Source organism: Trichosurus vulpecula, chromosome 4 (genome assembly GCF_011100635.1).
Source record: "Trichosurus vulpecula isolate mTriVul1 chromosome 4, mTriVul1.pri, whole genome shotgun sequence".
In the NCBI taxonomy this organism is placed as follows: domain Eukaryota; kingdom Metazoa; phylum Chordata; class Mammalia; order Diprotodontia; family Phalangeridae; genus Trichosurus; species Trichosurus vulpecula.
The window spans coordinates 11,279,692-11,291,933 of record NC_050576.1 but is presented as its reverse complement, the minus strand read 5'-3'; the positions used below and the strand labels follow the sequence as shown (position 1 = coordinate 11,291,933).

The 12,242-nt window shown below is 46.5% G+C and overlaps 1 protein-coding gene across 2 annotated transcripts in view; it reads right to left on the bottom strand.

Moving 5' to 3' along the window:
• Positions 1 to 4,250: 4,250 nt before the first annotated feature.
• WLS (Wnt ligand secretion mediator) overlaps positions 4,251 to 12,242 on the bottom strand; it is a 135,104-nt gene continuing 127,112 nt past the window's right edge. For both annotated transcript variants that reach the window (XM_036758106.1, XM_036758107.1), the window contains exons 11-12: positions 11,776 to 11,929; positions 4,251 to 5,050 (exon numbers count right to left, since the gene is read on the bottom strand). In XM_036758106.1, coding sequence (XP_036614001.1) covers positions 4,941 to 5,050; positions 11,776 to 11,929 — 264 coding nt within the window. In that variant the 3' untranslated portion in view covers positions 4,251 to 4,940. The remainder of the gene's footprint in view (positions 5,051 to 11,775; positions 11,930 to 12,242) is intronic.

Below are 12,242 nucleotides of genomic sequence, written 5' to 3'. Positions count from 1 at the left end.
AATGCTTGTTGACTGACTGGCTCTTTGGGATTTATATGCAAAATCGGGGTGGGGGTGATTTGAATTAGATAGTCTCCAAAGTCCTTTCTAACCCCAGATCTATGATCCTATGACTTGATGGCCTCTGAGATTTCTTCTAGCTCTGGATCTATGATCTAGGTGCAGGAGCCATGATTTTATGTGAGGAGGGCAGGTCCAGTGTGAGCATTCCCTGTTCCAACACAAATCACAACCCTTCTGTGGCTTTAGGAGAGGATTATCAAGGGAACGTTGCAATTAAAATACTTGCCCCAAGTAGTAAGAGTCAGAGACAGAATTTGAGACCAGTTCTCCCTGTTTATAAGTTCAACATTCAGTTTTGGTGTAATGGAAGTAGTCCTGGGTATAGAGTAAAAAAACCTGGGTTCCTGATCCTGGAGGTGATAAAGAGCCACTAGAGTTGAGTGTGTGTGTGTGTGTGTGTGTGTGTGTGTGTGTGTGTGAGTGTGATTGGACCTGCATTTTAGGAAAATGACTTTAATGACTGAATGGAGAATGGACTAAATGGGGAAGAGTCTGGAGCAGGCTGACCCACCAGTAGCTACTGCAATAATCTAGGCCTGAGATCATGAGGACCTACACCAGGGTGGGGGCAGTGTCAGAGGAGAAAATGGGTCATATTGGAAAGATGCTGCAGAGGTGAAATCCCCAAGAGAGGCTGCAGAGGTGAAATTGACAGGCATTGGCAACATATATGGAGGGTGAGAGTGAGGATTCTGGCTCTGAGCCTGAGGTATTGAGAGGATGATTCCTCACTGTCACTTCACGTATCCCATCAGGGGCCAAACCTTGACGTTTTTACCTTCACAACATCTCTCTGACCGTGTCACTCCCCCTAGTGGCTTCTTCTTGCATCTAGGATAAAACATAAACTCCTGTTTGGTTTTTAAAGCTCTTCACAAGCTAGCCCCTTCCTATCTTCCCAGCTTCATCAGATATTCCTCTCCTCAAACCCCTTCTCCAGTCTAAACATCCCTAGTTCCTTCACTTGCTCCTCAGACAACCTGGATTCCAGGCTTGTTGCCATCCTGCTTGTCTTTCTCTGGCTGGATTCCAGTTTATCCATGTCCTTCCTAAGCTGTGGTGGCCAGAAATGAACCCAAGACTTCAAAAGTGGGGCAGAAAAGGAACTATAAGGGCATCACAAGGAGACTATGCCTCCTTTTTCCTCTGGCTGTTCATCTTCTATACTTAACAAATCAAGCCTAAATAAAGTGACTTTTTCTTCGTATGGGGCCTGTTTCTATGTTTATGACTGTTAATAGTGTGAGAGTGTGTGTGTGCGTGAAGACCCTCATCCCAGCTCTTAATGCTTGAAAGAAGAGATTATTCTGGATCCTTTTCATAGACACATAAATTTAGAGCTGATAAAGGGACCTTAGAGGTCATTCCATCCACCTCATTTTATAAAAGGGGAAACTGAGACTGAAACTCAGGCCAACCCTGTTAGCATGTGTAGGAATCAAGCTCAGGTCCTTCTCACTTCAAATACACCACCCTACCCACTACCCTATACTGCCTCCTCCTCACCAGCCCTCTGGCTCCCAAGCTTTCCTTTGAAATGTGTAGGAGATTCACAGCTACTGCATGCTCAGGTCTTCAGAACCCTGCCTGGGACAGGGTTATCACATGGAAAGTTCAGCTCTGTAATGAGTTAGGAAGGCAAGCAGGATTCAGCCATCCATCCAGCAGAAGTGGGCAAAGGACTCTGGGTACTTGCAAGAGAAGAAAGCCAAAGCTTCCCTCCCACGGCTGCTTCCTTTTTTAGCCTCTGTGGCCCTAACCGCCCCTCTGAGCTCAGTGGCCGGATGAAACGGCCTCATCCCCCAGGCCTCAGGAGCTAACTCGGTGACCACACATAGGCCAGGGACAGACTCCGGGGAGCTGGTCACTGGGTCGGACATCAAAGGGCAGTGGAAAGAACAGTTAAGCAGGCTTCTGGAAGAGAGAGGGCTGGGGAAAGGCTGGCTGCAGAAGCATGGGGATGTTTGTTGCTAGGCCAAGACCAATCTCCTGATAGAAGTGTGGTCAACATTTGGGCTGGGCAGCTCCTCGCCCTGACATGAGGATTTCAGACCATATCCCCATCTTTCAGAAATCAATGCTTGACACGGGTGGCCCAGCCCTTCCATATTCTCTGCTCTGATGGAAAATTATTTCATACTGCTTTTATAAGAGACCTTCTCCAATGTCCCCATTCAAGAAAAAAAAAGACAAATACATGGATGTTTCTGCGAAGTTGAATAAATCTGTTTTTATATCCAGGATCTGAATTGTTTTTGGAGGGGGGTATCCAGACCAGTGATTTCACCATTGTAAAGTATTCCTTCTGTGACTTTGTCTTAGAGCAGGGATTCTTAATCTGGATTCCATGGGGATCTAGGGATAGAATTTTTTGGGGGGTGGGCGCTGGGAACTTGGATGGGGAAAAAACTATCTTTACTTTGTAATCCTGTGCCTTGAATTTTCTGCAATTAAAAACACGATTCTGAAAAGGGGCCCATGGGCTTCAACAGACTCACAACCAGAGGGGTATAAAACACCAAGTGTATGAAGCCAGATCTTAGGAAGAAGCCCGTGGCAACCAAAGGGTTCGATGATTTGCACAGGGTCAAAGGCAGAGCCACTAAAATTCCTGTCTAGGTGGAACAGTGGATAGAGCTCTGGACTTGGAATCAGGAAGACTCATCTGCCGGAGTTCAAATCCAGCCTCAGACACTCACTAGCTGTGTGACCCTGGGCAAGTCCCTTCACCCTGTTTGCCTCAGTTTCCTCATCTGTAAAATAAGTTGGAGAAGGAAATAGCAAACCATTGCAGTATCTTTGCCAGGAAACTCCCAAATGGAATTATGAAGAGTCAGATAGGACTGAAAATGACTGAACAAAATGGACCTTTAACATATTTGGTTTGTCAAGGGTGCTCTCCAATAGAGGAGATTTCTGTTACAGCATTAGTGGCACTCAATTAGGTGGCAGGGAAGGTCAATCAGTCAATAAGCATTTATTAAACACTATTGTTTTCTGGGCACTATACTAAGTGCTAAGGATACAAAAAAAAAAGCGCAAAACATGGCTCCTGCCCTCAAGGAGCTCCCAGTCTAATGGAGGAGACAATGCAAATAACTATGTACAAAACAGATATAGACAAAATAAAGGGAAGGTAATGGCAGAGGGAAGAGTCTGAGGGTACGAGAAAGGAGCACAGGGAGGAAAGGTCAAGAACAGGATCTGGGACTCATTCCTATTGGCAACTCCACGATAAGAGATATCCCTCTGCTAATGCAAGCCTGCATATTTTCTACAGCTTACAGTTTTAAAGAGGTTTGGTTTTTTTTAAGGTTTTCCTTTTTTTCTGGTAGATTTAAATACTTGTTATTTGGAAAAAAAAAGTAAAATTTAATTTCAAAACTGTTTACCCCAAACCTTATGGTCCTAGAGAGTTGTCTCGGGCATTTGGAGGCTATGTGACTTGATCAGGGTCAGACAGCCAGGAGGTGTCAGGCGTGGGACTTGAACCCTTGGCTTCCTGACTCCAAGGCCAGCCAGCCCCCTAAGCCCTTTATGAAGTATATCTGCTCTCTCTCCAAAATGATTTGTAGCAGCACTTTTCGTGAACAAAAACCTGGAAACAAAGTGGGTGCCCATTGCCTGGAAAGTGGCTGAATAAATTGTGGCACCGAATGCCATTTCTGCGTCATGAGAAACCAATGGGAGGAATTCAGATAAACGTAGGAAGACGTCTAAGCGCTGATGTTTAGCAGCAAAACCAGCAGAACCACTGTTGTTGCTCGGTCGAGTTCAGGTATGTCCGACTCGTCATGAGGTTTGGGGGTTTTCTTGGCAGAGATATTGGAGTAGTTTGCCATTTCCTTCTCCAGCTTTTTTTATAGATGAGGAAACTGAGGCAGATGGGGTTAAGTGACTTGCCCAGTAAGCATCTGAGGCAGAATCCAAACTTGTATCACTGATTCCCCCACACCACCGACTCTATCCACTGTGCCACCTAGCTGCCTGACAGACATGGAGTCAGGAGCCCCGAGTTCAAATCTTGTCTATATACTTTCTAGATCTATGACTGTAGGCAAGTCATTTAATCTTTCTCAACTTCAGTTTCCTCATCTGTAAAATCCCTTCTGTATGATACTATGAACTTGGGGGAGGGAAGGGAATCTCATTGTCTAAGCAAGAATAAAAAACACCACACAGCTCAATGACTTTTCAGACCCAAAGGCCATTTAATACCATAAACTCTACTTGAGTAGTTTAGCAAAAATAAAAAAATATCTACACCATACAAGACTGGTTAGTACTGGATACACATGATTTGGTTTGAAAGCGGCAACACTCCTTGTGTATGTGGATTTTCTCCACTATGTGTTACATTACACTAGGCTATACCCAATGAGGGACATGGATTTATTGACAACATAAATATTAACTGAACAGGCTACTGAGGCTATAAATAGAAAAACAGACATGGTCTTGGTCTAGGAGTAAAAGGCCTATGATATCAGCCTAGCATGGAGTTCAAAGGATATTTCACATCATCCTATCACCTAGAACAGAAACAAGGTTCAAATATCCACTTGGTGTGGTTCCCATCTAGTCCAGACCATTCCCTAGCAAGAATGGCCCCCACACGTGAGGTTTTCTAACCACCCACTACACACGTGACGAGTCATCCACAGTCACAGAATGTGTCATGCTAGAGCTTTGCTTTCCTGCCCCCCCCACCCCCCAGCTACCGTGCGAAGGAAAGTTTACAAGTGTTGGTGACACCATGCCCAGAGACCCTGCGTGAGGAAAAGCGCGAGACTGCTTTTGTAAATTCGTCCCTCTCCGATGTGCTCCTGCCCCCGTCGGGATAGTCTCCTGTCTGTTCTGAGCTGGGCTCGAAGCTTCTACTCTTGAGCCTCTTTGCGAGTCAACTTGTAGATTTCGGTCGGTCCGTCCACGTGTGTTATGGTGGTCGTGAGCTGTAGTTCTTCTGCGCTGTGAATGCCCAGATCTCCTGAAACACAGGTCTGGGAATTAGACTCAGGCCAAGACCAGCAACACTAACAATTAAAAGCCACCTCTCAAGTGCTCAAAGAAATCCCATAAAAATATATTAGTTTTAAAAAATGATCCTTTGTCCCAAGGAACCTATAGAAAGAATAACACCCTTACTCATTAAAAAAGAAAAAGAGGGCCAACAGATGTTTTCAGAGCACGTGGTCAACAGGTTAAAAGGTTACACAAAGACTTCTAGAACCAAAGGCACCATTTCATAAAGCAATATTTAAGCCTGGCAGTATACACACATCACTGGATTTACCCAACACAAAGAAGATTAGATTACCTCCAGATGAAGCCTAGGAAGTGGTTAGGATTGAAACCAATGGCCCTCCATGGGTGACATCCATATGAACTCAATCAGCCATGTGTTAGCAAAGAAGTGTCAAACAAATGGAGGAGTTATGGGGATTTGGGTATTAGGATAGCCATAAAAGACGAGGGCATTGCTACCAGAAATTACAGAGAGGTCATCCTTGAGGAGCCTGGACATACCAACCCATGACAGATTCTTAAAAGGAAACGGTTGGTTGGTCGTTGTCCTTAATTCTTGAAGAGGACTAAAATGACATCACTATGTTGGCATCAAGGTACATCGTATCTGACCATGGCTGATCAGACCAACAGGAGCTCAGAAGGCTCTGCCACAGGTCAGGCACAAATAGTCTACATGAACATCTGGATCAGGGACGTCTCTAAATTTGTGCTCCTCATCTTTCTTCTGAGCTGCACGATATATCACTTCAAGATGCACAAGTGTACCACTTTCTGAATACTTCCAAATGATCAAAATGATACAAGTTCCTCATTCTTCATAAACAGATCCCGTCTGGTTTTACAAAGAGAGACTCCGAAATGAGAGAGACTCCAAAATAACAAATAGACACTCCTTGAGAATTTACTAAGTTGTTTTTTTACAGAAACTGGAGAAGCATCATAGACAAAACCATGGAAGACAGCTGTGAGGATACACAAGTTTTCAATACATGTCCACATATGAAATACTCATAATCTCTAAACTACAAGGGAAAAGAGCTTTTAAAAAATAGAGACTAAGAGGAAGAAATCAAGACTGTAAGTGACAAGATGAAGTCCAATTCATTCCCATCATTCTGTCTGCTAAGGGAGTTGCATCAAAGATGTTTTCAGTGACCCTAAAAAAGACAATTTTATACTCCCAATGTATTTATTTAATAGCATCACCATAATTTGAGTATTCCTTCTGATATCCCCATTTAACAATAGTATTTTTAATTTTTAAAATTTAATTTTTTAAAAGAAAAAAAGAGGAAACGATCAGTATAAATTATCAACATTTGAAAATGTCTGAGAAACCAGCGTCAACTTTGGGAATATCCTGTACGTGCAAAGAAGAAAACTTGAGGGCTCCCCATTTCTGCAAGGGCGGGGGTTGGGGGGGTGGGGCCGTCTTCTCACATCTCTTCTTCCAGACCACGTCTGTTCTTTGGAATTTTTGCAACATTCACTTTTGATTTTTTTTTGGGGGGGGTAGTTGTTCTTTCTGTTTACATTGTTTTCAATACCGTGTATTGTTTTCTTGGCTCTGCTGACTTCCCTCTGCATCAGTTCACATAGATCTTTCCAGCCTTCTCTGTATTCACCACGTTCATCATTTCTTACAGGACCGCCATATTCCATTATATGTCAGTACCACAATTTGTTCGGCCATTCCCCAATGGATGGGGCTCTCATGTTTCCAGTACTGTGCTAACACAAAAAAATGCTACTCCAAGCTCTCTGACCTTCTGCTGCACCAAAATGCTTAACAAATGTGTCTTGTGTTAAAGGCGCAGAGCCCAATTCAAGTCCACACAGTTTAGGAAGAGAATAAAGCATAGTACACTCCTATCTAAGAAGAAATGCAATGTAGACCTCAACTGGGGAGTCAGCAGATGTGAGTTCAAATCTTGGAAACCTCAGTTTCCCCATCTATAAAAGAAGATGATCTAAATCTATGTTCTAAATCTTTTAGTTGTGGTTCACAATGTGTATGCATGTATATGTGTGAGCATGTGTGTATCTGTGTATGTGTTTGCAATCTGTTGGGAGACTTAGGTTTTTCATTACTTTGTTAGCTTCAGTAAAGACCTTTTGTTCATCACAGACCAATCATTCACATGTGCCTGGCACATAATAAGCATTTAAAGAATGCTCATGACTTTAGGTGACTTTTTCTTCTGGTTGCAGTGATAGCAGGGTGTGCATGCGTGCGTGTGTGTGTGTGTGTGTGTGTGTGTGTGTGTGTGTGTGTGTGTGTGTGTCTAGGTTTGTCCAAAGTACCCTGTGAGGATACTTTGCCTATGGACACATCCTTTGGGGGAAGAGGAATAAACCTCCTCTGAGATAACTGAAGTCTTCTCTTGGCTGCTCTGAATTTGGCTCATTCTAGGAACAAGGTACAGTGAGGCTCCTTCCTTTGGATCTCAAGGAGTCCTTGGTGTAGAGTTGGAAAGACCTTTAAGGTTATCCTGGCCTACCCCTCATATTACAGATGAAGTAAGTGGGGCCCAGAGAGACTAGGAAATCCCACAGTCAGCTAAATGTCTGAGGCAGGAGGCAAGCCAGGCCTTCTGGATGGCTCCCAGTCCAGACCTCTGTTGACAGTGGCTGCATAGTCACCCCCAAAAGCCATGAGCAGAGGGCTCCACCTGGCTGTACCAAGGCCCATCTGCTCCTTTAACACGGGAAAGGCAAATCATTTTCAGGGAAGAATTCCTGAAACGGCTGACTTCTTCAGTCAGCACAGGCTGGTCCCACTGGGTCAGAGGTTCTATCAATGACCCTTTGGGAAGCTGGCCAACCTCCCGAGGAAGCCCTTCTCAGAATCATGTTTTTAAATAATTGAGGAAATGCACATTTTCTGTTAGAGATTAGTGAAAATACAAATGCCATTTCTCTCTCCCACCCCAAGTTCATGGGCCTGATGAAATCTATCCAAGGACCCCTGGAGGATCTGTGGGCCCTTGGTTAAGCACTTCCTCACCAGGGCAAACTACCACCCATGCGAGGCAAGCATTCCCATCAAGAGGTCTTCATGTCAGAGACAGTGCTATACTTGGAGGCAGAAAGAGCTGGGTGCTAACCCTGTCACAGCCACGTGCTGGCTGTATGACCCTGGACAAGTCACTTAACTCTTAAGAGTAGTTTCCTCATCTGTAAAGTGGAGGATAATAAGGACATTCAGCCCCCAGGGCTGTGAGGATCTGATGAAATGATGTATGCCAATCACCCGGCACACCTCAAGGCCCTGTGGAGTTATCAGGTGAAATCAGGAAATAAGAGATTTCATGTCTTGGCTCAGAAGAAGAAAAAACATACCCCCAAGCCCGTGCCAACTTCAAAAGAAAGGCAGCGTAAAGAAAGGAAAGACAAAAGGGAAGCATGGAGGAAGAGGAAGAGGAGAGGAGGAGGGGAAGGGAAGGAGAAGAAGGGGGAGAAAAGGAGAAGGGGAGGAGGAGAGAGAAGAAAAGGAGGAGTGGAGAAAGAGAAAGAGATGGAAGAAAGAGGAGGGGAGGAAAACAGGGAGTGAGAAAGAGAGACGAGAGGAGGAGAGGAGAAAAAGAGGGAGGAGAAGGAGGGGAGAGAGGGGAGAGAAGAGAAGGGGAGGAGAGAGAAGAAAAGGAGGGGAGAGGAAGAGGAGAAAGGAGGGAGGAAGAGAGGGAATAAGGGGGGGAGAGGAGGAGTAGAGGAGAAAAAGGAGAGAAGGAAGAAGGAGGAGGAGGGGAAGAGAAGAGGAGGGGAGGAAGAGGAGGGAAGGAGAAGGAAGAAGAGAAGGAGAGAGAAGGAGGAGAAAAAGTGGAGGGGGGTGGCTCTTGGTGGTTGGCCAGAACATTTACAGATCAAGTGTGCCCACTGACAGTTTATTATTAATCTCCTTGCAGGACCCCCTGAGCCAAAGCTCTTTCCAAGGCTTTGCATAAATGCCGATAATCCCTGGGCCGCCTTTGCATGCTCTGGTGGGAGAGGAAGAAAGTGAACAGGCAGGAAGCGAGTGATAAGACCCGAAAAATGGAAAAACGGTGGATGCTTCGAGGGTGGCTGGGGAGGGCGGTGAGGGGGTGGAGGGCCTGGGCCGGCAGCGGGGGCTGGGTGCAGAGTGGGAGACAGGGCGTAGAGAACATCCATCCATGGCTGTCATGATGGCAGTTTCTCATTATTAAATGGAAGAGCTTGGGATAAATCTGATCTCACTTCTATTTGTTTTCCGCCCGAGCCGCTAAAGGTCGGCCAGCTCTGTCTAGAAAGTGACGTTCTGGAGCTGCCTGGCAAAGCTAATTTCATGTCTGGCTTGTCTGAGTCCGGGGAGAAAAAAATTTAGAAAGCAAGCAAGCTTCCTGGAGGGGAAGGGCTGCCTGCACTTGGAAGGGCTTCAGGATCTGAGGGTCACTGATGCTTCGCAGGGGGATGGTAGGAGCGCAGCTCTTGAGCTGGAAGGGGCCTCAGAGGCCATCGAGGCCAGCCCTTTCATCTGACAGATGAGGAAACGGAGGCCTGGGAGGCTATGACTTGCTCAAGGTGACACGTAGCAGTTGGCTTAGAGTTTTCCTGAGGATGAGTCCAATCCTCCATCCACTAACTGTTGGACCACTCTGTGCCTCAGTTTCCATATCTGTAAAATGGGGATAACAAGAGTGTGCGTACCTCACAGGGCTGGTGTGAGCATCAGATGAGGTAACCTGTGTAAAGCCCTCTGAAGCTGGTTGATAGGAATCTGAGCCATCGTCATCATCATCCTGATTCTCCCCGCCGCTTCCTAAAGGACAGCCTGCTGGGTGTATCGGCTTTTGGCCTGTAAGCAATGAGCGCCCCTCCAGGCTGGTGCCTTACTTGATCTAGGAGGCCCAGAGTGGTAAAGCAACGATTGCCCAAAGTCCCATAGATATGAAGCAGAGTGAACAGGATTTGAACCTGAGTCCTTGGAACTCAGAAGTGGGGGATTAGAATTATAGAATTCTACAGAATTATAGAATCCTGGGGATTTCAGAGGCGGAAGGGCCTCCAGTAGCTCTTCAGTCCAATCTGACTTCCTGTTACCAGCCCCAAGACAAGGGCCTCCTTCCCTCCCCGGTACGGAGCGTATGCTTAGGGACCTCACACTCAGTTCCCTGTGCTGGATGACCCAGCACTCTGGCCTGTCAGGGGCCTCTGGCCTCGGGAAGCCCTTCAGGGTCCTCTTCCCAGCTCATCAGTGACCCTGAGGTCACCCAGAGACCGATCCAGAACGTTCCTGAGGAGGCACCGCCACTGCTGAGGAAGTCCAGACTTCCATCCCACCTCTTCCATTGACCAGCCACATAATTGCTGGGAAGTTCCTTCACCTGAGGATAGGTTCACTGCTCTGAGCCTCAGTGTCCTGGCCTGTGAAATGGGGACATTACCACCGGCATAAGGACAGCCAACAATAAACACAGCCGGCGTTTATAAAGCACTTGCAGGTTTGCAAAGCACCTTATGAATTGTCTCATCCTACTCTCTGAACAACCTCAGGAAGCAGGTGCTGGTGCTACTGCTATCTCCCCTTTACAGGTGAGCAAACCGAGGTGGAGATTACGTGACTTGCTCAGGGTCACACAGCTAAGCACGTGTCTGAGGCTGGATTTACGCTCAGGTGTTCCAGACTCCAAGGCCACCGGGAGAAGGGAAGAAGAGAGTATTTATAGAGTGCCTACAGCAACCTTCGAAGATAGGTGCCGCTGTTATTCCCAGTTATCAGATAAGGAAACTGAGGCAGAAGTTAAGTCCTGGGTCACACTTCTGAGTAGATGTTTGAGGGTGGATTTGAACTCAGGCCTTCTTGACTCTGGGTCTAGCTCTCTACCCACTGCAGCGCCTAACTGCTTCCTCCTACCATCCCCAGAGGACTATAGTGAGGAAACCACTTACACATTTGTATTAGACAAAGTGAAGGGAGCCTCAACCTTGGTTATGAGGGATGGGTCTCTGGGAAGGAGGAGAGGGAAAGACAGAGGCTGGGGGGGGCCCTGGCTGCCAAAGCCAGCATTAAGCCCGGGGCCTTCCGCCTTGACCAAGCTGACTATCTTTTCTATATACATAGGATTTGATTCTGTTGAATTAAATCCATACATTTATTGAAGGCCTGCTCTGTGTAAGTCACTAGGTTGTGTACTACACTGGACAGAGAATTTAAAACAGAGAATGGCGTTACCCTCAGACTGTGCCTAAAATCCACAAAGCAAGACAGAATCAGGTAAGTGCCCGGAGTGCAGAGGGGCAGGCAGCTGAGGGGAGCAGGTGGCGTGGGGCCATGAGTATACACAGGAAGGAGAACGTGTTTCTGTGGGTGAGAAGTATTTGACCAGGGATATCAGCAGGAGAAAGAGAAAGGAGAAAACAGATCCAGAACACAGGAAGGCAGAATCAGTGGGACTTAATGAGAATTAATTCCAAGTCTGAGACTTTCCATCTAGGGGCTGGGAACATTGATAAAAAGAGCAAAGGTAGACGGGAGAATCTGTGGGATCACACACCTAACAAAGAAAGGGCCCTTGGAATTCACCAAGTTCCAACCCCTAACTTTACGGATGAGGAAACAGGCCCTGAGCATTAAGTGACTTGCCCAGTGTCACCAGACTAGGCAGGCCTTGACCTCCCCCGCTACCTGCTCTGGATGTACCCAAAGAAGGGCAGAGTTCAGCTTACCGTTGGACGGGTCATCCCCATAGTTTTTGTGAGATGGAGCATACAGGAACATCAGTGCAAAGACATAGAGGTTCCACATGCCATAGATGCCTGTGAAAAAAGCGCTGTTCACCTGGACTGTGACGCCTCCCCATTTCCAGTGGCCCTCGGTCACCTGTCACAGAAGAGGAAAGCAGACGTGGTCAGAGTGGACCAAAAGCAAGACTGCCATTTCCTGGGGCCACCATCTCCTACCAGGCCCAGAACAAGCTGAGTGACCAGAGCCAAGTCATTTGAGCCCTAGTTTCCTCATCCATGAAGTGGGCCCATTAATGCCTGAAGAATTCCACCTCCCAGGTCGGTACTGAAGCCCAACAGAAATAATGCACATAAAGGGTTTTAGAAGCCCTTCAGTGCAATTCAAGTAGCACTAACGGCACACAGGCCTTGTGCTTTGTACTGAACATGCAGAAACAACGAAATGGCCT